The 22,784-nt window shown below is 40.1% G+C and overlaps 1 protein-coding gene across 7 annotated transcripts in view; it reads left to right on the top strand.

Moving 5' to 3' along the window:
• The window catches only part of traf7 (TNF receptor-associated factor 7), a 69,188-nt gene extending 46,665 nt beyond the window's left edge, over nucleotides 1-22,523 (top strand). For all 7 annotated transcript variants that reach the window (XM_041206537.1, XM_041206536.1, XM_041206539.1 and 4 more), the window contains 13 exons: nucleotides 2,036-2,170; nucleotides 4,741-4,958; nucleotides 6,428-6,501; nucleotides 8,658-8,706; nucleotides 8,942-9,069; nucleotides 10,093-10,175; nucleotides 10,869-10,908; nucleotides 11,168-11,284; nucleotides 11,555-11,677; nucleotides 13,861-13,980; nucleotides 14,071-14,202; nucleotides 17,009-17,128; nucleotides 19,074-22,523. In XM_041206537.1, coding sequence (XP_041062471.1) covers nucleotides 2,036-2,170; nucleotides 4,741-4,958; nucleotides 6,428-6,501; nucleotides 8,658-8,706; nucleotides 8,942-9,069; nucleotides 10,093-10,175; nucleotides 10,869-10,908; nucleotides 11,168-11,284; nucleotides 11,555-11,677; nucleotides 13,861-13,980; nucleotides 14,071-14,202; nucleotides 17,009-17,128; nucleotides 19,074-19,088 — 1,354 coding nt within the window. In that variant the 3' untranslated portion in view covers nucleotides 19,089-22,523. The remainder of the gene's footprint in view (nucleotides 1-2,035; nucleotides 2,171-4,740; nucleotides 4,959-6,427; nucleotides 6,502-8,657; nucleotides 8,707-8,941; nucleotides 9,070-10,092; nucleotides 10,176-10,868; nucleotides 10,909-11,167; nucleotides 11,285-11,554; nucleotides 11,678-13,860; nucleotides 13,981-14,070; nucleotides 14,203-17,008; nucleotides 17,129-19,073) is intronic.
• Nucleotides 22,524-22,784: the final 261 nt, after the last annotated feature.

Raw genomic sequence — 22,784 nt, 5'->3', positions numbered from 1 at the left:
GGATTTTAAATACAAAAATAAACTTTTTACATATGAGATAAACGTGTCCCCACAGGTAACTCCGTCACATGAAGAGGGACATGTGAAAAAGGATGTTAAAAATTTTTTATTGTTTGTTTGGTAAGTGTTGGAAACCTCATCCTGCCCGTGGATGGGGTTTGGTAAAAAATGCAAAGGCCGCCTGGTCTATTCGCCTGCCAACCAAACGGTTCAATAGACAGTGAAAAATGCAGCTTAATTATTTACTTAAGGGCCTTAATCGGTCTCTTAAATAACTAACGCTGACCTTGCATTTGCCTCTGGTGGCACATACTCAGAGCTGGCCTCGGCAGAATTCATACAGAAGCGGGAGCGAAATAGTGGGCGATGACATCAGGCGAGCGTCCCGACGTCATTGCGCACTCCCGTGCGCGCCCGCCAACCAAAAGTGCGAGGACAGAAAAGGTGCTATACAAATGCGAGAGTGCGCAATGATGTCAGGATGCTCACCTGACGTCATTGCCCACTATTTCACTCCCGTTCGGGCTGAGCACGTGCCCGCCTGCGGGACAAAAAAATTCTGCCCCATGAAGTATGTGTTTGGGGGGAGATAGGAAGGGATTCTTTATATTGTGATCTAATAAATTTTCTACTGTTTTTCAATTTTCGGGTCAAGTTCTCTTGCACTTTTTCTCGTTAATTGTTCAATTGCGCCATCATCTTTTTGTAAGGAGCTTTAAGTCAGGCTTATCCAACCTTTTCGCATGAGGTGCCACATTTCAATGTTTCTCTCACTCAAGCATCCAACGAGCAAATTTCAGCAAGATAAAGTTTGGCGCAAAGTTAAACATGAATTTTAAAAAAGCAATAAAGTGATAATTGTTTAAAAAGTGTAATTGATAAAGGTGACCATTAAAATGTGCCAACCAGCAGAGTTAATCAATAAAACCATTTTCACCTTTTCTTTGAAAAAGCAGAACTAGAGAGACAGACTAGCCCCCAAGTCCTGCTCACCAGAGAAGGGGTGGAGACCAGGGCTGAACTAAGGAGTTGGGTTTAACTAACCTTGTGTTTGCCTCTGGTGGCACATACTCTGAGCTGGCCTTGGTGGAATTCATACAAAAGCGGGGATCAGAAACGAGTTGCCTTTCAGCCTGGGTTTTCCTCTTCTCCTGGCCTGCTTTGTGGATAGGTTTTTGGGGACGGAGGAGGAAGAGGATAGGGTGTGTGTGTGTCCAGCCCACTGCCAGTCCCTTGGTTGTTGCTCGCTCGCTCACAAGCAGGCTGGCTCGCTCACGTGCAGGCTTGCTCGCTCACACCCCACCCGGGCCCAGGAGGTTTGTACATCTTACAGAGGAGGTATTCAGGATGCTATGAAGAGATGAGCTTCCCCTCTGTGCCCTGTCTGAGACTCCAGCTGCCCTGGACAGGGGGCTGGGTGGACACATTGCTGTGACCTACTGATCCCCTTGTCCTCCGTGGCTCACTCCATCATCTTGACCACTGTGCTCCTTTGGGGCATTGGTGCCCATGCAGGAGGATGAAGGTGGGAGAGAGATAGACCATGGCCAAAGGCAGAGAGAGTGCATGCTGTGAAAACAAAGAGAAGCCAATATATCTTGACGTGGGAAGAGAAACGACTTGTGATTGGAGGAGCAGCTCTTTGCAGAATCTTTCATTGAACTTACCTGTAGTTAGAACAGTGAGTCGATTGGCCAGATACAGAGGCTTGGGGGACCAGGTTGTGGCCCACAGGCCATGGGTTGGACAAGCCTGCTTTGAGTGAAATAGAATGCATGAAATAACTACTTCGTAACTGAAGACCTTATGTGAGTAAAGTGCAGTGAATTAGCTCCTGGGTAATGAGATCATGTTTGAATTTAGAATCCAGATCAAATTGCTCAGTACTGATACAAAATGGACATTTCCTCAATAAATGCTTTGTAGCAAATTTGTAAAATGACTTGATAATGCTACAAATAGTGAACAAAGTTATTCCCAAAAGAGGAAGTGTATGAATAAAATAATCTTGTTACAATGAGTTCTCTTTCTGCAGAGACCATGAGGGCAGCTGTGATTACCGGCCAGTTCGTTGTCCTAACAACCCAAACTGTCCACCGCTGTTAAAAATGAATCTTGATGCTCATCTTAAAGAATGTGAACACATCAAATGTCCTCATTCCAAGTACGGGTGAGTATTAATGTTTTTGCACTATGTCACCTGGGCCAGTTAGCTTAAGTTGGCTAAATGGCTAGCGTATAATTGAGAATAATGCCAACAGCATGGGTTCAATTCCTGTTCTGGCTGAGGTAGACTTGGGACCTGCCTCCTTGCCTGCCCCATGCTTGATGCAGACTGATGCCCCTCAAGCTATATAACCAGTTGTCTCTCTCTGATGGAGAGAGATGCCTTTGGTCCAATGTGGACGATGGCTAATTACCTTCTACCTAGAAAGTCACCTCTTCACTTGCTCATTTTTTTTAACTCTTATGAAATTTCATTATCTGAAACTTTTTAGGCCAGAATTTTTGGCTCGGTGAGAGGGAGTGGGGCCTGCCACCAAGGCGTAAAATGATGCGGGGTGACGGTGGGCGGGCATCCCGATGTCACTGCATGTCATTTAGATTTTCAGTTTGGCGGGTGCATAGCCGACTCAAAGGCTCAAAGGCCATTTAAATTTCAATTAAAGTAATAAACTGAGCTGTCCGTCGACCTTAACGTTGGCGGGCAGGCGAAGAGCCCAGGCGGCCTTCGCATTTTTCATGGAACCCCATCCACGGGCGGGATAAGGTTTCATGAAGGGTTTATAAATTAAAAACATTTTTTCATTAGTGTTCCTTGACAAGTCCCAACTCATGTGACAATGAGGGGACATGTCTTAAAATATTTTCTTTTCTTTATTTAAATTTTTAAACAAACTAATCTCCCTGAGGCACCTCTGTACCTCAGGGAGATTTTTGCGCTCTTTTCTGCACATGCGCGATAGAGCGCAGGTCCCAACTCAGAGAACCCCCGCCCGCACAGGGAGCGCACAGCGCCTCCGGGTGCAAGTCACGCTGGGCGGGCCTTAATTGGCCTGCCCATGTAAAATGGCTGCGCGGACCTGTTCGGGGTGCCAATCAGGTTTGTGCCTGCTCCCGCTCCCTCCCTGCCCCCACCCCCGACGGGGTAAATTCTCCCCTTAGTATTTTATTCCACTAATCACTAAAATAACTAGTTTGCAAAGTGAATGCAGTAAATTACATGTAATATAAATTAATTGGTTTTATACAGTGTACAAATCGTGCACAGAGCCATTTTCATTTCATGATTTCATCGTTTACTCTTGTGAAGAGTGACATAGACACTGGTCTGAAGAGCCTCTGGGCAGAATTTTGCCGTCGGTGAGCAGGGGGTGGGGCCCGCTCGCCAACGTGTAAAATGACGCGGGATGATGTCGGGCGGGACCCCCCGACGTCATCATGGCCCATTTAAATTTTCAGGAAGGCGGGCCCGCCGACCCTGTCAGTGGCCAATTGAGGCCATTCACAGGATCAATTATACAATTAAAGGACCTGCCCATCCAACCCTAAGGTTGGCGGGCAGGCCAGGAGCCCCGGCGGCAAATAGAAAAAACATGAAACCTCATCCACCGGCAACATTGTCACATGAGGGGGACATGTTAGGGAATTTTTTTTTTTCTCTATTTTTCTTTTTTTTTAAAGTGTAAGAGGCAGCACTTAGCCTCAGGGAGATATGCACTCTTTGGTGCACATGTGTGAAAGAACGCACTCTCGCTTTAGGGGAATCCCCCTCCGCCCACACAGGAAGCACATAGCGCTTCCCACCAGACATCACACCCACGTAAAATGGCGGCAGGACCCGCTTCTCCAGCGGGGATCGGCTCCCCGCCCGCTGGAGATTGGGTTGGGCCCGCCCGCCCGACAGGCAGAAAATTCTGCCCTCTGTCTCTGTGGTAAAACCTCTTTTCTTCAGTGGGGGCTGGCCACTGTCATTTATTGCTCACTGAAATGGCTTTATAGCCTCGAGCCCTTATCCTTTACAGACAGTTTGAGTTTTCATTTATAAATAGAGTAATTATTAGTATATTGGAGGTGAGTAAAATTACTGGTGAGAAATAGATCTCTTTACCACTTTTTGTATGCTAGCATCAGCATTATATGCCCCTATATCAGATATAGCACAACCCAATGTTCTACCCAATCAATGTTCCAGGGCCATTAGCAAACCTGCGGCACCAGGCAAGGAAGGGTGTTCTTCTCGTGCTCTAGTCCACATTATTCCTTTTAGCTATCGCTATTAAAAGTAAATTAACTAGTCTTTTGTCACATTTGCTGTTTGTGGGTGCTTGCTTCGTACAAAAACTTAGCTACTTTCACCTGTATAACAACTGCAGCTAGATTTCAAAGTAATTCATTGCTTTGAGATAATTCTGAGAAATGTGCTAAGATACCTATAATTACGCCTCCCTTTTCTTGATGTCACATATTCTTGCAGTGGCTCTTTTAATTTCATATAATATTGCAAAGGAGAGCAGAACACCCATTGTCTCCTGCTTTCATTTGTTAATGTTAAAATTTTTATGCAGCCAAAACAAATTTTTCTTAATTAAATAAATAGTAATTAGATAAATAAATATTTGGGAAAAATAGCAGCATTGTATCCTGTAAGTGCACTGGATAGAAGCTAATGAAATGTTGATTAATAACTGATTTGCCTGTTATTTTTGTCCCCTGCCTTTCTACCTCCCCCTGAATCAGATGCACATTCGTTGGGAATCAGGACACCTATGAAGCCCACCTGGAGGTGTGCAAGTTTGAGGGCCTGAAGGAGTTTCTGCAGCAGACTGATGATCGCTTTCATGAAATGCAAGTCGGCCTGGCTCAAAAAGACCAGGAAATTGCCTTCCTTAGATCAATGCTTGGGAAGCTGTCTGAGAAACTTGACCAGCTGGAGAAGTCTCTGGAGCTAAAGTTTGGTATGTAAAACTACCAGGAGTTTTTAATAAAGCAAAACATAGAAACCCTTTACATCCATCTCAGTTGCCTGAGAATTACTATTAAGTTTTGAGTTCTAAGGATTCTGAGCATCAGCCCGTGTCTTTAATCCTTTGACATGCAGTAATGTTTCAGCACCAAAATAGTGCCCCAGTGTTGATTCAGAATTACAAATGCTGTAAATTTTCAGTAATTTTATTTTATTTTGTAAATATTCATCAATATGTCAAGTCTAATTCTAATTGCTTGAGCAGTTGCTCTTGGCCCCTAATAGACGCTTACATTTCAGACTTTCAATTTTTATACAATGTAGAAGAACAGATCAAAATAAATGACATTCTCCTGTCCTGCAACAAGGGAAAAAAGGCAAATGAGAAAGATCTGAAAGGTCTCAAAAACCTTAACTGTCATCAAGAAAGGAAACAAGCCAACTTAAATATTGAATGGTTAATTTTTTGGGACGGCACATTGTGTTAGTTCACTAGGATGAGATGCTTTGCTGAGTTCCCTGTGCTAGTCACACTCATGTAGCTATTATATTCCTTCATGGGATGTGGGCGTCACAGATAAGGCCAGCACTTGTTGCCCATCTCTGATTTGCCCTGTGTGGTTAAGAATCAACCACATTGCTGTGGGTTTGGTCACATGTAAGCCAGACCAGATAAGGATGGCAAATTTTACCATTACTGAGACTAGATTGGTTACAGTTAGCCTGGTTACCATTACTGAGACTAGCTTCTCAATTCCAGACTTTTTTAAAATTGAATTTAAATTCCACCATCTGCCATGGTGGGATTTGAACCCATGTACCCAAAGCATTAGGCTGGGACTCTGGATTACTAGTTCAGTGACATTACCACCACTCCATCATCTCCCCTTGCACAGGATGGCCTGAAAGCAAACTATTTCTTGGCCACAAGGGATGCAGGGCCTCCTACATGGGGATAAAATTGGAGGTATGTCTTCATGATAAGAGTCCAGTGGCTTGCACACAGTCAATATCAAGTAGATTCTTATTCAGACCAGGACCGTGACAAACTTGTAGGTGTCCTGTACCTTTTAGAAAATAAGTGTTCCGTGTATTGTTCGTCATCAAGCCAATTCAGTCCGATTTATTGGACAGAATTTTATGGCCCCACCTGCCGGCTGGATTTTTGTGGTCGTGCCAAAGTCAGTGGCCTTTTTTTTTTACAGCCCTGCTCCTACCATGATGGGGCCATAAGATTCTGCCCATTGTGCCAGTAGCCTGAGAGAAGCCACCTGCTGGAAACCAGAATGTATATTGAAAGTTGCAAAGCACATTCAGTACTGCAAGGGTTAACTGTTTCCTTAGGTTAGAGCTTTTGCAATGAGCTGGCTACAAGAGGTTTGTAACTGTTTATAATGGACTGTTGAACATATTAATTATTGTGGACTGGGAATTGAAACTGATGGAATTCTATTGTTTCAGATGTTTTGGATGAGAACCAAAGTAAACTCAGTGAGGATCTAATGGAGTTCCGCAGAGATGCTTCAATGCTAAGTGTAAGATTTGTGAAGTTTGTTTCTTGATGTCAAGCTGTAGCTGGGATTTCAGATGCTACTTTACAACCCAGATGTTGGTTCTCTTTAATGTGGCTGCAGCTCTTGAGTTTATTTGCCTTTGTCAGACAAGCCTTACTTCTGGGAAACGAGGATGTTTGTTTTCTGCACATTGTACAGATGGCACATCCTGATAGTCTTGAGATTGCTGGCAGTAGTACACAGCAATGGAGTTCAAAAACACATTTAGAGTATCGTTGTAAAACAGGACAGTATGTGTTCAGCTCCTATTTCCTAAAATTGTCTAACAGCCTATGCATCACGCAAAGCTAAGGCCACTCAAGTTTGTTCGTGGGAATTGGGTATTTTGTGACTTAATGTATTTGACTTTTTTATTTTTTGGGCACAGCAATTAAATGTAGCTTCTTTACTTTCTCTGAACTATGTCTGTCGTCCTGGATTTTCATTGTGGTTGTGCACAAGATTACCCCTTAAGCACGTAGGCTGCTTCTGCCACTGTAATATATTGACAGTTCAGTTTATAATAGCATTTACTGTTAGACATATCTGTAACTTAAAATGTTGTACAAGGACAACACTTGAGAAAATTATTTTATTTGAATGACTTAAATGAAAAACTGCATCCATGACAACTTGTTTGCAGTTATTTAACTGAGAACAGGCTATGTTTCATTTACAAATTCTGTAATTTAAAATCAAAACAATTGGGATTTTCAATAACTAACTATTTCTTGAATGGCGAGAGATTGAGAAATGTTGATGTCCAAAGAGACCGGGGTGTTCTTGTTCATAAATCACTAAAAGCTAACATGCAGGTGCAACAAGCAATTAGGAAGGCAAATGGTATGTAACCTTTATTGCAAGGGGGTTTGAGTACAGGAATAAGGAAGTCTTGCTGCAGTTATATAGAGCTTTGATGAGACCACACCTGGAGCATTGTGTGCAGTTTTAATCTCCTTACCTAAGGAAAGATATACTGGCTATGGAGGGAGTGCAATGAAGGTTCGCCAGATTAATCCCGGAGTTGACAGAGTTGTCCTATGAGGAAAGATTGAGAAAATCTGAGTCCATATTCTCCAGAGTTTAGAAGAATGTGAGGTGATCTCACTGAAGTGTACAAAAGAGGGCTGTAGGTGCAGGAAGGATGTTTCCCTTGGTTGGAGTTCTAGAACCAGGAAACACAGTCTCAGGATAAGAGGTAGACCATTTAGGACCAAGGTGAGGAAGGATTTTTCCAGTCAGATGGTGATAAATCTTTGGAATTCTCTACCAGAGGACTGTGGAGGCTCAGCATTGAGTATGTTCAAAGCAGAGGTCGATTTCTAGATACCAATGACAATGGGGATAGTGTGGGAAGATGGCGTTGAGGTGGGACATCACCCATGGTCTAGTTACATGGCAGAGCAGGCTCGAGGGGCCAAATGGCCTACTCCTGCTCCTATGTTCCTAGTTAGGTGGATTATCAAACCTTCAGTGTAGACCTCCTCAGTGCAGTTGATTGATAATGCCAGTCTATCACTCCCATAGCACAGTTTTGATCTTCAGTATGTGCTCTGTAAATGCAGAAAACATGCTGAATCCACATTTTACTGCTTAGAAGAAAGCTTCAAAGCCACTGTGAAAGGTAAATTGTGTGGAAATCGCTGCAGCTTTGCCACATCTATGCTTGTGAATACTGCAATACAGTGTAATAAAATAGAACCATTTGATTTGTCCTTGAAAGCATTTGACATTGACATTGATTCAATTCCAGCATTTGTACTTCAAAGCAGAATGCAGGTGTTGTAAATACCCATGATGGGCAAAAAGCCTTGTTTCTAATGTTTCCATATCACAATGCATTTTTTTTTTGCCTTCTAGCCAGTGCTTTGATAATTGTCTGTAATCAGAAAGAAATACACTAAATATTGAACCATCACTGCAAAATATCCTCAAGCTGGGGCACAGATTTTTTTTTTAGAATCAGTTCAAAATGGTAAAGTGTACTTCAGTATAGTTTTGAGACATACAAAAATATGACTCAATTCCCTTGACCCACATAAATGATTTTTTAAATGTCCAAACCATTATGTATCAGAATGTTATTGTAATATGCTATTGCGTATCTCGATAGTAATGCAAATTTCATTTTATTATAGGATGAACTTTCGCACATCAATGCCAGGTTAAACATGGGAATCCTGGGTTGTAAGTACTTTTCTTAAAAATTCAGCCCATGCTTTCTTTCAAAGTGCAGACAGTTGCAAAAGTAATTTCTGTTCACTTGGTGAATGCTGACTAATGTAAAGTGGATCTGCAGAGGAAGTCCAGTAATTTCCTAATGAAAAGTATTGCAATATGGTTGTTTTCAATAAATAATACTGCTATAAACCTCCATTCCTCTTGTCTCCCAGATGTTGATATTGTTTCATTCTGTTTTCAGCCTATGACCCTCAGCAAATATTTAAGTGCAAAGGTACCTTTGTGGGCCACCAGGGTCCAGTTTGGTGTTTATGTGTCCACTCTACTGGTGACCTGCTCTTTAGTGGCTCTTCAGATAAAACTATCAAGGTGTGTTTTTGAATCTCTGTTTAGAAGCTGAGCACTCTATACTGTATTGTCTCTCTACAAAGCACCTCAACAAAATAAAAGTTTATCTAATTTTTCACCATCCTATTCTCACACTTTGGGTACAATTTGGGGAACTGTCTTTTCTAAGAATTCTGTGTGTATCTTATTCCGCTGCATTTAGCAGTCTCAGCTCTACAATTTTTCTAAACCTCACTGCCTTGCTACTTTTCTCCCCAATTTAAAAGCTGACTCAAAACAATTTTTTCAACCAAGCTCTCTCGTTTCAATTATTGTTCAACATCTGTGGAGCAACTTGGGACATTTTCCATATTGAAGATACTGTATTAATGCAAGTTGCTATCTGTCAACTTGGTGAATTTAAAACTGTTCATTAAATTGTCACATTTAAATTATTGGGTTCATTAGTGTGTGGCTCTCTTGAGTGTTCCAAATTGCATGGTGAATTGCACTTTCTGTAACTTTGAAAGGTTTCTTTGAAACCTACCATCTAATGTACTTTTTCTAACATCAAACCCCTGAAAAAGTACACCAAAAGCTGTGCTTCAGTATATTTAGTTATATATTGTAATAAAAATATTCATTTCATAAAAATATCAAATCTTAACCACATAGACTTTGAATATTTCATACAATAATGAGATGAAGTTTTGCTGTAAGATAGTGAGTTTAATGACGATGTCTCAAGTTGCTTCACAAAGGAGGACAGGATGTTGGTCAATATTTGAAAAGACTTATGAAATTGCTTTCTCAGCTATTTTAACAGATATATTAATGTGTTTTAAACAGATTAGTAGTTTTTTTTTAAATGGCAGAACAGAAGTTCATATGAGCATGTTAAGCATTCATATGTTAGTACTGCAAAGCAATTTTCATCCCATATGTTGAGTGGAGGGCTGTTAATGGCTGTTGAATTTTTAAGGATCAATTTGTAATTTATATTGATAAAATAAAGTCTCTTTATCAGTATTAAAGGCTAAGAATTGATCTTTGACAATGTTTTAGGTATGGGATACCTGTACTACATACAAATGCCAGAAGACTCTTGAAGGACATGATGGCATAGTCTTGGCTCTGTGCATTCAAGGGTATGTAATTTGGTAGCAAAGTTTTCACAGATCAGTTTGAAGAGTAAAGCTGCCCTTGCCTGATTTATTCTAGTCATAGCCAGACAATGGCTTCTGCACTTCCCCAAGGATCTTTCTTTGCTTTCTTCCATTTCTCATATAAACACTGTCCCTTGCTGATGTCATCCAAAAACATAACATCACATTCCCCATGTATGCTGTGACTCTCAGTTTTCCCTCAACACCGCCTCTCTAGACTGCTCCATTGCCTCTGATTTGTTGCACTGCTTGTGCAACACACAGAATGTGATGAGCAAACAAATTCATTTCAATTAAATATTGGGAAAACTAAACTAATTAACCCATGTCTCTGCTCGTCAGCAACTGAAATACTCTTCTGAGCTTCCAGTGGTCTCCTGGCTGGCTTCCCATCTTGCACCCTCCATAAACTTGTTCAACTGAACTCTGCTCCCTGTATCCTAACTCGCACCAAGCCCTATTCACTACTCTCCTCTATGCCCGACCTACATTGATTCGGTGTAAAATTTTGTTTGGTAACAGTTCTGTGAAGCACCTTGGGACATTTTACTTTGTTAAAGGTGCTACATAAATGTTAGTTGCTCTTGCTGGCACTTAGTTCTCTAATGGATATGACTCTTTAAATAAAAAATATTAAAATGTACATTCAAATTTCTTATTAATTTTGAATTACAGGAACAAGTTGTACAGTGGCTCTGCAGATTGCACAATAATTGTAAGTCTACTAATAGAAACTACTGTAAAATCCTATAATAATTCGCATGGCTGAATTTGTAAAAGACATAATTACAAATGCAACCATATTATTTTACAAAATATACATTTTAGAAAGACGCTGCAAGGTTTTTATTAATTTTCGTTTGTGTGAATGTGTCTTACTCCTGTGCTTTCCATCCATCTCCCTCCCCATGATTGACTCTGTACTTATATTCTTGAGTTGATGTGTTTTTCCTCTTAAATCGTTCCCTCTCCAGGTTTGGGATATTCCAGCTTTGCAAAAAGTCAATACCATTAGAGCGCACGACAATCCAGTTTGCACTTTGGTATCGTCTCACAATATGCTCTTCAGTGGCTCACTCAAAGCTATTAAGGTAGTTAACTTATTGAAAGGTTGCAGGTAGTGACCGTATCTCTTGTATGTTAGTAGTATAGGATATTCGTCATTGTCATTTGCTTTTGTACATCATAACCAGCTACCTTTTTGATAATTTGTTTAAATCCTGCTCTTTGTGAAAGACCAGATGGTTTCCTATAAATGATCCATACCAATACTATAATGGGCAGTACAAAAGTAAAATATATAAGTTATCTTGGCAGTTTTCCATTTTTAATAACTTGTTTTGATGCAATTCCTTCCTAAGGTTTGGGACATAGTGGGCACAGATCTAAATCTGAAGAAAGAGCTCACTGGTTTGAATCACTGGGTGCGTGCACTGGTGGCCTCTCAAAATCACCTTTACAGTGGATCTTACCAGACAATCAAGGTTGGCTTTCTAGACCCTTCCTTTTTTACATAATAAAGTTTTCGCATTTTGATATGTTCTGTTCGTGAGGCTAATCATTCTAATAGGGCGGAATATTGCACTTGTCAGACAGACTGGCGCGCGCCTGACTCGGACGAGCATAAAATAATGCGCAATGACGTGGCGTGAATGTCCCGACGTCATCGCGCACTCGCGCGATATTTCAGTCAGCGGGTGCGCGCAGGAGTCAGCAGCACGCCCACCGACAATTAACAGGCCTGTTAAGGCCATTAAAGTTCTAATTAAATGAAATTTCTTGCAGGCGAAAAGGCCAAACGACCTTTAGATTTCTTGCGAAACCTCATCCACGGGCACGATGAGGTTTCAATCAGTGATTTTAAAAAAAAATAAATGAATAAATTTTCAAACTAACTTCTAACATGTCCCTGTTCATGGGGAACATGTAATTAACATTTTTAAATTCTTTATTTTTTATTTTCAAAATTCTTCAGCTTCCTGAGGCAGCTCTGTGCCTTAGGGAGCTTTTAATGCACAAACCCCCGCGCATGCGCACACTTCTGCGCTCGTGCTCCACCCGCCCCCCCAGCAGTGCTGCAGTGCATGTTTCACGCTGGCTGGCCATTAATTGACCAGCCAGCATGAAATTCATGTCAAGACCTGATCACAGGTGGTGGTTGGCTTCGCGACCTCTCCTGGGTCTGTCCGCCATGTCAGCCCGATGAGGGCAAAATTCTGCCCATAGTTTCTAAAAAAAAAGTCAATTGGAGATGCATCAGAAGATATATGTTGGCTGTTCTGAGCAAGTTGTGTGAAGAGAATTATCAATAATGCTTTTTAAATAATGGGTAAGCTTAACAATGTGGCAGCTGCTGACTTGATATGTGTTGCTTTTGTTCCACATTGGTACTTTGACTAGAAAATCGGCATTTAAATTCCTTGAAATCTCTTGAGTGAATTAACTTAATCTGAGAAAGGGCTAATTAATGGAACATATTAATATCTTCCCTTGTACTATTACAAAGCCTCCAAGAATCATATTGGTAGAAGATCCAATTTTTCATTTGGAGAGTCTGATGTGAAATTATTTATTGTATTTCAATATCAACATTAGACCTAAAGGGTTTGGGTTTTTGTTCTTTGTAAGCTATAACTGACCAAATTTGAAACTGTGCAGTGCCTGTGGGCTTTTTAACAATTGTTACATTTATCCTTTATAGGCCAGAATTAACACTGGCTGTTAAAAGCTTGTTAAGCACGAGATGTATTACCTACAGCTGTATATTTCACTAAGATGATACAGATATTAACTTGTTCCTCATTTGTGAATTACTTGGAGAATTATCTGCACATGCAATCCTATTGCCAAGTCCTCCTTTAACAGCAGTCTTTGTAAATTGCCAATGCTGTATGTCATACTCATAAGCCCAAATACTGCCCCTGTATCTATGGTAACAATGTATAACTCTTAACAGATGCGGCACTGTTCAATTTTTCCACTAACATGATTTGTGATGATGGGGGTCACTTCCTGGAAATTACTATGTAAAAGGCCTCGCCCTGATCAAAATTAGACACAAACCTTAAAATACAAGTATAAGCCCTAAAATATATAACAGCTTTATAATTTTTGCTTTACTGAATTATTTTTGCTGTGTATTGTTTTGTAATTGTATTACATAGCTACAGAAATTCCTTTACTTGCAGATGATGCTAAGAATAGCCTATTTGGTAAGCTGCAAAAGCCACCTAGTGTTCAAAGGAGCTAGCCCTCTGGGATATGTAGCATATGTTCTACAGCACATTTCATCTTTTAACATTTATGAATTGTAATGAGAAGAGTTGAGTTCCATACTTGCTTGCTGACTGCATGAGTGCTTTGTGTCCATTTGTACATTTGTATTGTCAATTACATCAAATAATGGTCAAAAGTAGATCAGGCATTTTATTCTTTTGAAAGCATAATATTATTAATTAGTAGTACAGCAACAATTTAATTAGTTGCTGACATAAATTCTATGGGTTCCTTATGTTTTTCATTATCCCCCCCTAACTTGATTCATTTGCTTAAGACCATAAGGACATGAAATTAAGCAAACTTTGCTTAATGAAGGTTTGTATTTTAAAAAAAATATTAGCAGCTACTTTTTATTCCGCTGTAATGTACATCTGAATTTCATTTGCAGATCTGGGACATAAGAACTCTAGAGTGTGTGCATGTACTGCAGACTTCTGGTGGTAGTGTGTACTCCATTGCAGTTACTAATCACCACATTGTGTGTGGAACCTATGAAAATCTCATCCATGTAAGTATTATCCTTCCCTAAAGAGTAAATTTATTACAGTGTACTTGAGAAGATTTGTTTGATGGACTATTGCGATTACACTTTTCATAGGTATGGGATATAGAATCTAAAGAACAGGTTCGAACACTGACTGGCCATGTAGGCACAGTATATGCATTGGCTGTGATTTCAACACCAGATCAGACCAAAGTCTTCAGTGCATCTTATGACCGATCACTTAGGGTAAGTTGCGATGTGACATGAAACTGTAAATAATGCAGACAATTTGGTCCATTTCCTGACATCCAACTACCAGCATTCTTCCTACTAGTACCATCATGTAGTTGAACAATGTACTTGCATGAAGCATTTGCACCACTTACACTAACCATACAGCATTTTGATGTGGGAGAATATGATTGTAATCCTGCATTGTAGGTACTAGCTGCAAATAGGAATTAAGCTTCCTCTGACAAGTTCTATTGAATCCCCTGTGTTATACTCCCCAAGTGCTGAATACCTGGGTAGCACCTGCGTTCTGTCGGACCAAGTGCAAGGAGCTCTAGGCTCCATTACGTCACTTTTGAGGTTCAATATCCCCTGAAACCTTTAATTATTCAACAGCCTCCTAATGCCTTCCCAGTTGTTGTTTAGGCTCATACTCTCAAGTGCTAATCAAACAAAGGCAAGTGCTAATCAGGGTTTAGCAAAGATTTAGTCTGATGCAGACCTTTAAATGGCTCTACAGATATTTGAGGGCTATAGCAAGGGTTCCCTTCTCTATTCTAATAATCCTATATGCAACTGTACTCAATTGATAGTAAATGTCTGTATCCTTACAAAGGTAAAGAAAAAATGGTTAATAACCCACAATACTACAGTGTGCGTAGTTGGTCTACCAATGATAGAAGAGTGCTCTTTCAATATTGTACAACCAATCTTGCTATTTCTTGGAATGTGTTTCTTGTGCAGATCTTTTAGATGAATCAGCTGTTTTAATCAAATCTGATATTCTGTGAAAGTGTTGATTCAGAAAATAGATCATAAGAAATAGGAGCAGGAGAAGGCCATACAGCCCCACAAGCCTATTCCACCATTCAGTAAGATCATGGCTGATCTTCTCCTCGCCTCAACTCCACTTTCATGCCTGCTCATAACCTTTGATACCTCTATAGTTCAAAAATCTGTCTGTTTCACCTTGAATATATTCAATGGGCAGAATTTTGCCGTCGGTGAGCAGGGGGTGGGGCCCACCCGCTGATGCGTAAACTGATGCGGGATAACATTGGGCGGAACCTCTGATGTCATCCTGCCTCATTTAAATTTTCAGGAAGGCAGGGGGCACAGCCAAATCAGCTGTGGGCCCGCCGACCTGTCAGTGGCCAATTGAGGCCATTGACAGGATCATTGAAACAATTAAAGGACCTGCCCATCCAACCTTAAGGTTGGCAGGCAGGCCAAGAGCCCTGGCGATCAATAGAAAAAACATGAAACCTCATCCACCAGCGGGATGAGGTTTCATGTAGGGACTTAAACAGTTTAATAAAGTTTTAGTGTAATTTATGAACATGTCCCATCTCATCTGACATTGTCACATGAGGAGGACATGTTAAGGATTTTTTTTTTCTATTTTTAATGGCTTTAAAAGCATCAGTGATCTCCCTGAGGCAGCACTTAGCCTCAGGGAGACGTGCGCTCTTTTTGTGCGCATGCGTGAAAGAACGCACTCTCGCTTTTGGGGAATCCCCCCTCCACCCGCATAGGGAGTGCATGGTGCTTCCCGCCGGGCGTCATGCCGGGTGAGGCCTTAATTGGCCCACCCACGTAAAATGGCGGCGGGGCCCACTTCTCTGGCGGGGATTGGCTCCCCGCCCACCAGAGATTGGGTCGGGCCTGCTCGCCCGACAGGCAGAAAATTCTGCCCAATGACTCAGCCTCCACAGCTCCACTGCATAAAGAATTCCAGAGGTTTTTTGATCCTCTGATATAAGAAATTCCCCCTCATCTCCTTTATAAATGGGTGACCCCTTATTCTGAAACTATGCTCCATAGTTCTAAAATATTGCAGAAAGTGCTGGGAAAGCTCAGCAGGTCTGGCAGCATCTGTGGAAAGAGAAACAGAATTAACATTTTTAAGCGAATTACTCTTTTTTGGAACTGGTCTTCTCTCTAATTCTAAATTCTCCCAGGATGGGAAACATCTCAGCGTCTACCCTGTCAAGACCTCATGTTTTGATAAGATCACCACTTATTCTTCTTGATCGCCAATGAGTATAGGCCCAACCTGCTCAATCATTCCTAATAAGACAACACTTTCACGGAGGAATCAACCTAGTGAACCTTCTTTGAACTGCCTTTAATGCAAGTGTATTCCTCCCGAACTAAGGAAGCCAAAACTGTATGCAGTACTCTAGATGTGGTCTACCAATGCCCTGTACAGCTCTAGCAGGGCCTCCGTACTTTTATACTCCATCCCCCTTGCAATAAAGGCCAACATTCCATTTACCTTCCTAAGTACTTTCTATAACTGAATACTAATTTATGTTTTATGTACAAGGACACCCAGAACCCTCTGTATTGCAGCATTCTCCATTTAAGTAATATTTTGGTTTTATATTCTTCCTACTGAAGTGGACAAGCTTGCATTTTCCCACATTATGCTCCATCTGCCAAACATTTTGCTCATTCACTTAACTTACTTATATCCCTTTGCAGACTCCGCATCCTCCTCACAGCTTGCTTTTCTACCTATTTTTGTATCGTCAGCAAATTTGGCTACAATACACTTGGTCCTATCATCCAAGTCATTAATATAGATTGTTAATAGTTTTGATGTATTTCAATAATTGTTAACAAATTTAAGTTATAAATACAGCATTTGGGATAGAAAAGTTTAAATTTTTCATTCTTTCCGATGTGTTCAAAGTTCAATCACGTTTTTAAATTTAACTTCAGGTATATATTATGTAGGCGTGTTCATGATGTTCTAGGTTCTTTAAAATGTAACACTGTTTCCAGTCCTCATGTCCATAATTATAATTTTATCTAGGTTTGGAGTATGGATAACATGATCTGTACACAGACATTGCTTCGTCACCAAGGCAGTGTTACTGCCCTTGCAGTGTCCAGAGGTCGGCTCTTCTCGGGTGCAGTGGACAGTACGGTTAAAGTAAGTAACTTCAGTTTATTTTACAAAATAAAATGGCAAACTGCTAATGCTGGAAATATTAAATTAAAAGAAAAAAACAGGAAATGCCAGAAATATACAGCAGATCAGTCAATATCTGTAAAGAGGTTAGATGGCATGGCATGTGAGATATATACCCCCAAAATATCTTAACTTGTATTTTCTCTTTGGACATATTGACTGACCCAAATGTATTTTCCAGTTTTATTCTATATTGTATTTGTTCACAGAAATTTATTTCAAAATGTTTAAGTCTAGTTGAGGTTAAGATTTCTTTAATATTAGGGCTGTATTCATTTTTTTTTTCATCAACGGAGCAATTCGAAAAGGTATATACTGTTGGGGAGGGAATATTATTTCAACTGAAGTTAAGAGGACCCAGGGAGATGCTTGACTAGAAAGATTTTTGAAGGTCTGAGACATGTAGCAATTCAGGGAGGCAAAAGAGAATTCCAGAGTGCAGGGATGTGCCGCTCGAGGCTCTGCATTGGATGTTGGAGAGAAGAGAGGGGATAACACACAGTGGACAAGCCAGAAAACTACAGAGTGCAGGGATGAAGGGGGTTGTAGTCTTAGGGTGAAGCAAGGCAATGGAAGGATTTATGAACTAGCTGCTGATCCCAGGACTCTTCCACTACTGCCCAGTTCACTTTCCTGTGGAGAAACCTCTGTTATTCATGTAATGCCTTTCTGCATGGGCATAGCTGAGATAAAGGACTGTTATGATGTGGCAGGTGATATGTGCCAAGTGAACCAAATTCACAAAGAAAACTTGGCCATGCTATCGCAACGGTTTTGCAATTTGTATTTATTATGAGAAGATTTCAGCATTGAATTCAGAAGTAATGAAGTCCACTAACACCTTTTAGAGGTTTTAAAAACTAAATTGAAACATTTATTAATAAAAGAAAAGATTTCAAGCATAAAATTTCAGTCACTTAATACTATAACAAATCTCAAAATTCCTAATTAAACTGATTCCCAACTACAAACCCACTTTAAGGCAACATTCCAAAAATAGGTTATTAATTTAAATAGCAAGCCAGCAAATTTACCACAGCACCCACTCAAAAGTGGAATTGCAAAGGCTTTTCTCCAACTTTAATTACTGGACACAGCAGACTTTTGCAGGCATGGCTGGGGGCTTCCCCAAGGCTGTTTTACAGTGTCCTTTTAGATCTTATCTGGGCCCCACAACATCACCTTCCTTCCTTCTTTATGCATGTTTCTCTCTCTTTAATCGGTAAATTCCATTGATCTATATGTCTTTGGAAATGTACTTTTCCCATAATATAAAATATTTCATGCTGCCAATATGGACAGTACCTTTTGGGAAAAATAAACATAATAACTTTGCCCTGTTTATCTTGTTAGTTGTAAACATTCTACCATCCCTTTGAAATCAAAACAACTTCGCTTATCTAAAAATGCAAATTTCCTTCACACCCTATATGCTAAGGCCCCATTCATGTTTACTCATTAGCATTTCAAATGCCTTTCACCCCTAACTACTGTTGATAATTTCAAGCTTGCTGCCTATCTGACTCTAATTTAATTAAATCATACAGACCGAACCATATACACTCACACCCATAAACTTAATTTACAATAAAACACAATATTAAGAAACTTATTATAGTTTTGTGACAGGGACATAGGACTGTCAGGTTGAGAACTTCCTCTTGACCATATCCTGATCTATTGCACTGGAGCTGTCAGTACACAGTCTACTGTAGCATGTCAATGTTGCGTGAAGTTGGATCTGTAAACCAGTGTTTAGAGCACAATTTTCAAATATTGTCTGGAACTTGTTTTGTTATTGAATGTTTGGACATTTTAAAACGAGCCAGAAGAAATTAATTAAGCACTTGCTGAATTTTGTTTTGCTTGAAGTCCATTAATGCTTTCATTGTTTCCCTCCCTCCAGGTCTGGACCTGTTAGGACACAAAATGTTATTAAATGACTGGAACATTCTCAGTGGCTTGCCTTTGTGGATGTTTTTTTTTTGGAATGGAAGTAATGCCACTGCAACTTGGCTGCCGCAGCGCAATCTGTTCTAAGATTGCTGTCCAATTTCGAGACTGACCAGCATGGCATGCTTTCTGCAGCAGTGAAAGCCACAAAGCTAAATTTACAATGGGGAAATGACGTTCCAACATTGTCAATTCAGTAGAAGTAACAGTGTTCTTAAGGAATTGATTGGCAACAGTTTAGATTGAAATGCACACACTGTGGAATGGCTTTGGAAAGCATTACAGGGTTGAACTTTTTTGTGTGTGTGTGTGTGTGGAAATTGCTGGAAAATGTTCTGTAGTTTACTGAGTCTTTAGTGACAGAAATTGTACACTGCAGCATTGTAGGTGATTGTGTCTTCCAGTAGTTTAGCAGTCTCTACATGTTATTTTATACTTACATGGCATATATACGCACACACGCCATTTCTCGGGCCACAGGCAAGTAAAATATTCAACCCATGTATTAGCTAACCTTAATTTGATCCGTGTTTACTTTTACAAAAACAATTTGTAATATAGTAAGGTAGGCAGATTATTGAAGCTGTGATCCTTTTACCTTCTGAATGCCGCCCTGAAAAACTTAGTGAAACAGCTGTAATGAGGTACGATTTCTCCATCACTACTTCCTTAAAGGTAAATTCTGTATTCCAAAGTTCTACTTTTGCCAATATATGTGTGGCTGAGGCATAACAACAATTTCACATTGAAAGTAATATCTACTGCTGCTACATTTTGACTTCTGTTTATAGCAGTTTATAAAATATAGCTGCATAATTGCTCTACTAATGAAGTAACAAAGCTTTAAAATCAGGCAAACTGATTGAGAACAAGCTTACTCCAATCAGTGTTGTACAATTATTGATCTTTGACATGCAGTATATGAATTTTTAATAGAATGATTAAATAGATGTGAATAGAAGTACGGGATCTTTTGAAGAAAATTAAGTCCCGATTATGTTGTTTTCAAAATTGGAAATCTACAAGGTCTTCCTGCTTTTCCTCTTTGCTCCCTCCCCCACCCCCTCCTCGCTGGGCTTCCCTGAAGACTCACTGAATAAATGGACAGCATGGTGTGGTAGTGAGCCGCATTATCTAGAAAGTTCTCTGATTTAGTCCCTGGTATGGTCAGCCAGGGTAACAGTGAGGGTGCTACACTTGACCTCTGCCTTGTTCAGCTAGGAGAAGTCGAAATCATCCAGGGTTCTCACTCTTCTTTGTCGCGCAGTCATCTTTGTTGAAAGTGTGCACCATATGGATTTCGGGTCTAGCAGCCAGTGGTCGACTTGTGAGGCACTCTGGCACTTGGTCTAAGTTTCCAACTGTGAGAAGGACATCGAGGAGAATTAATTGTGGAAGGGGTGGGGTGGGCACTGTACTTCCCCAAAGTCACATGCTACAGAGTTTAGCAAGTTTGGATCAGGATATATTATGCAATGCCTGTAAGGTAGTGACTTCCACTAGGAAGAGTTCTGGAAATGACGTTCAGTGTGAATTATGTTTGTGTACAAAGCTTTGCCTCTTTTCCAACTCGAGAGCTCCTGCATTTTCCCATTTGAGTGCACATGAATACATAGTTAACAGCTATATCATAATGCCATCTGGATCCAATGCATTTTCTAATGAAGCGAAGTAGCATCCATATAAGTCTTCATCTTTCATAAGTGGTTTCAGTTATGTGGTTCATGATTTTAAAAACTATAAATTAGAACCAGTCCTAGGAACTATTACACAATTCTACTTGTTTAGCTACTCTATAATAGTGTAAGTCTAATCAGTTGGCCTTTGACAAGATAGGCTTCAATTAGAATAACGTTGACATATATTGATCTTGTTTGAGTAAGATCCATCAGCTAAGAAGGTAGAATATATTTGAATAGATCAATATTTCAATAAGAGTTACTTATAAAATTATAGATATCATGTGTTTTGACATTGTGAATGGAAATCAATATTCAATAATGAAATGTGACTGAATGTTGAATGTGTTAACTGTGTATATGAGAATTACAGATATACATTTGCAGTTTACAATGCAAGCACCTATTTCACCACAGTGAAGAATAGTATTTTGGGTGAGAATATTTGGTTGTCGAATTAGCCTGTTTTAAAAGATTGTTTTTACTAATGTAACAAGTGCCTAATTTTTAGAGTCCAGCTGTACTTGCATTTAACCCCTAAAACACCACTCACTGGTTGTGCTGACTATTCTCAACCTGTTTTTTTTTTTTCCCATTCATTCATGGGATGTGGGCATTGCTATCAAGGACAGCATTTATTGCCCATCCCTAATTTCCCTTGAGAAAGTGGTGAGCTGCTTTCTTGAACCACTGCAGCCCATATGGTGAAGGTACTCTGACAATGCAGTTCAGTAGGGGGTTCCAGGATTTTGACCCAGGGTAGAGAATTAATGTGTTGACACATTTCCAAAATGCGTCCCAGGTGGGAGATGAAATTAGTCTCCAGAAGTTGAACGTGAGAGGTATCTGACAGCTGCAACCAAGTAACTCGCTTGGTCACGGTGCCATAAACGGTTCAACTACTTGGCTGATCTCCTTCCTATTGAGGAAGGGGGCTGATTTGATGTTGACTTAGCAATGGGAAGTTCTGCATTGCATGCATACGTGCATACTTGATTAGCATGGATGTATTTTGTATTGAAATAGAGAATGTCTGTTTTAAATGCCTAATTTTTAAATCATAAATGTCTTGAAGAATGAACAGTTGGAAATCAAACAGAAGATGAAGAGGATGGTACGTTTTGCATGCCTTGTGTTGTGTCGTGTTTTGTAGAAGAACTGTCCAAAAATGCCTTATTTGTTTTGTTCAGGAGTTCAGTAATTAAAAGCCAGACCATCGTATGTTAAAAAATAATTTTGACCTGTTGGTTCGGGATTTCTTTGAGGGATACGATTGGTAGATAAGGTAATTTGCTGCAGTCTTGTCAAGTGCATACCTGATTGAGACATAGATTATAATTTGCCACTCCCAATTCACTATTTTATATCGATATCCTTATCATAGCAAAGCTCTGGTCTAAACAGAACACAGTGTGGCTGATCAATAATGCATTTATCAAGATTCCATTATAAGTGACAAGGCCTAAGGCAGGGATATTGTAACCGTGAAGCATAGCAACTGTGAACCCCTGCCAGTGGATAGCGTATGTTCATCCATTTAGCTGCTGCTTTAAGCATCTGGTACCCACTAACCTAAAGAAGTAACCAAAGCTCCCTTCAGTTATTTTGCACCTGTATTGTATTGAAAAGATTATGAAACTCTACTAATTGAACTGATGTATCACGTGACTGTAGATTTTTATCATTTTGTTAAAAGATTTACAACAATAAATCTTCCCCCCTAATTTTTGTGTGTTTGATTTAAACTGTTAATAGATTACTACTGAAGTAGTTCCCTGTAAGATATCGTAAGTGCTGGGGTAGGAGGAGTTCTGAGAATACCAATGTTGGTTATGTCACACACTTGTCTGTACATTTTTTTTATTCATTCACGGCATGTGGGCTTCCCTGGCTGGGCCAGTATTTATTACCCATCCCTATTTGCCCTTGAGAAGGTGGTGGTGAGTTGCCTCCTTGAACCGCTGCAGTCCATGTGGTGTAGGTAC

This window comes from Carcharodon carcharias, chromosome 15 (assembly GCF_017639515.1).
Source record: "Carcharodon carcharias isolate sCarCar2 chromosome 15, sCarCar2.pri, whole genome shotgun sequence".
NCBI classification, from domain to species: Eukaryota; Metazoa; Chordata; class Chondrichthyes; order Lamniformes; family Lamnidae; genus Carcharodon; species Carcharodon carcharias.
Note: the sequence above shows the minus strand (reverse complement) of the source record. Positions and strands in the feature narration are given on the sequence as shown.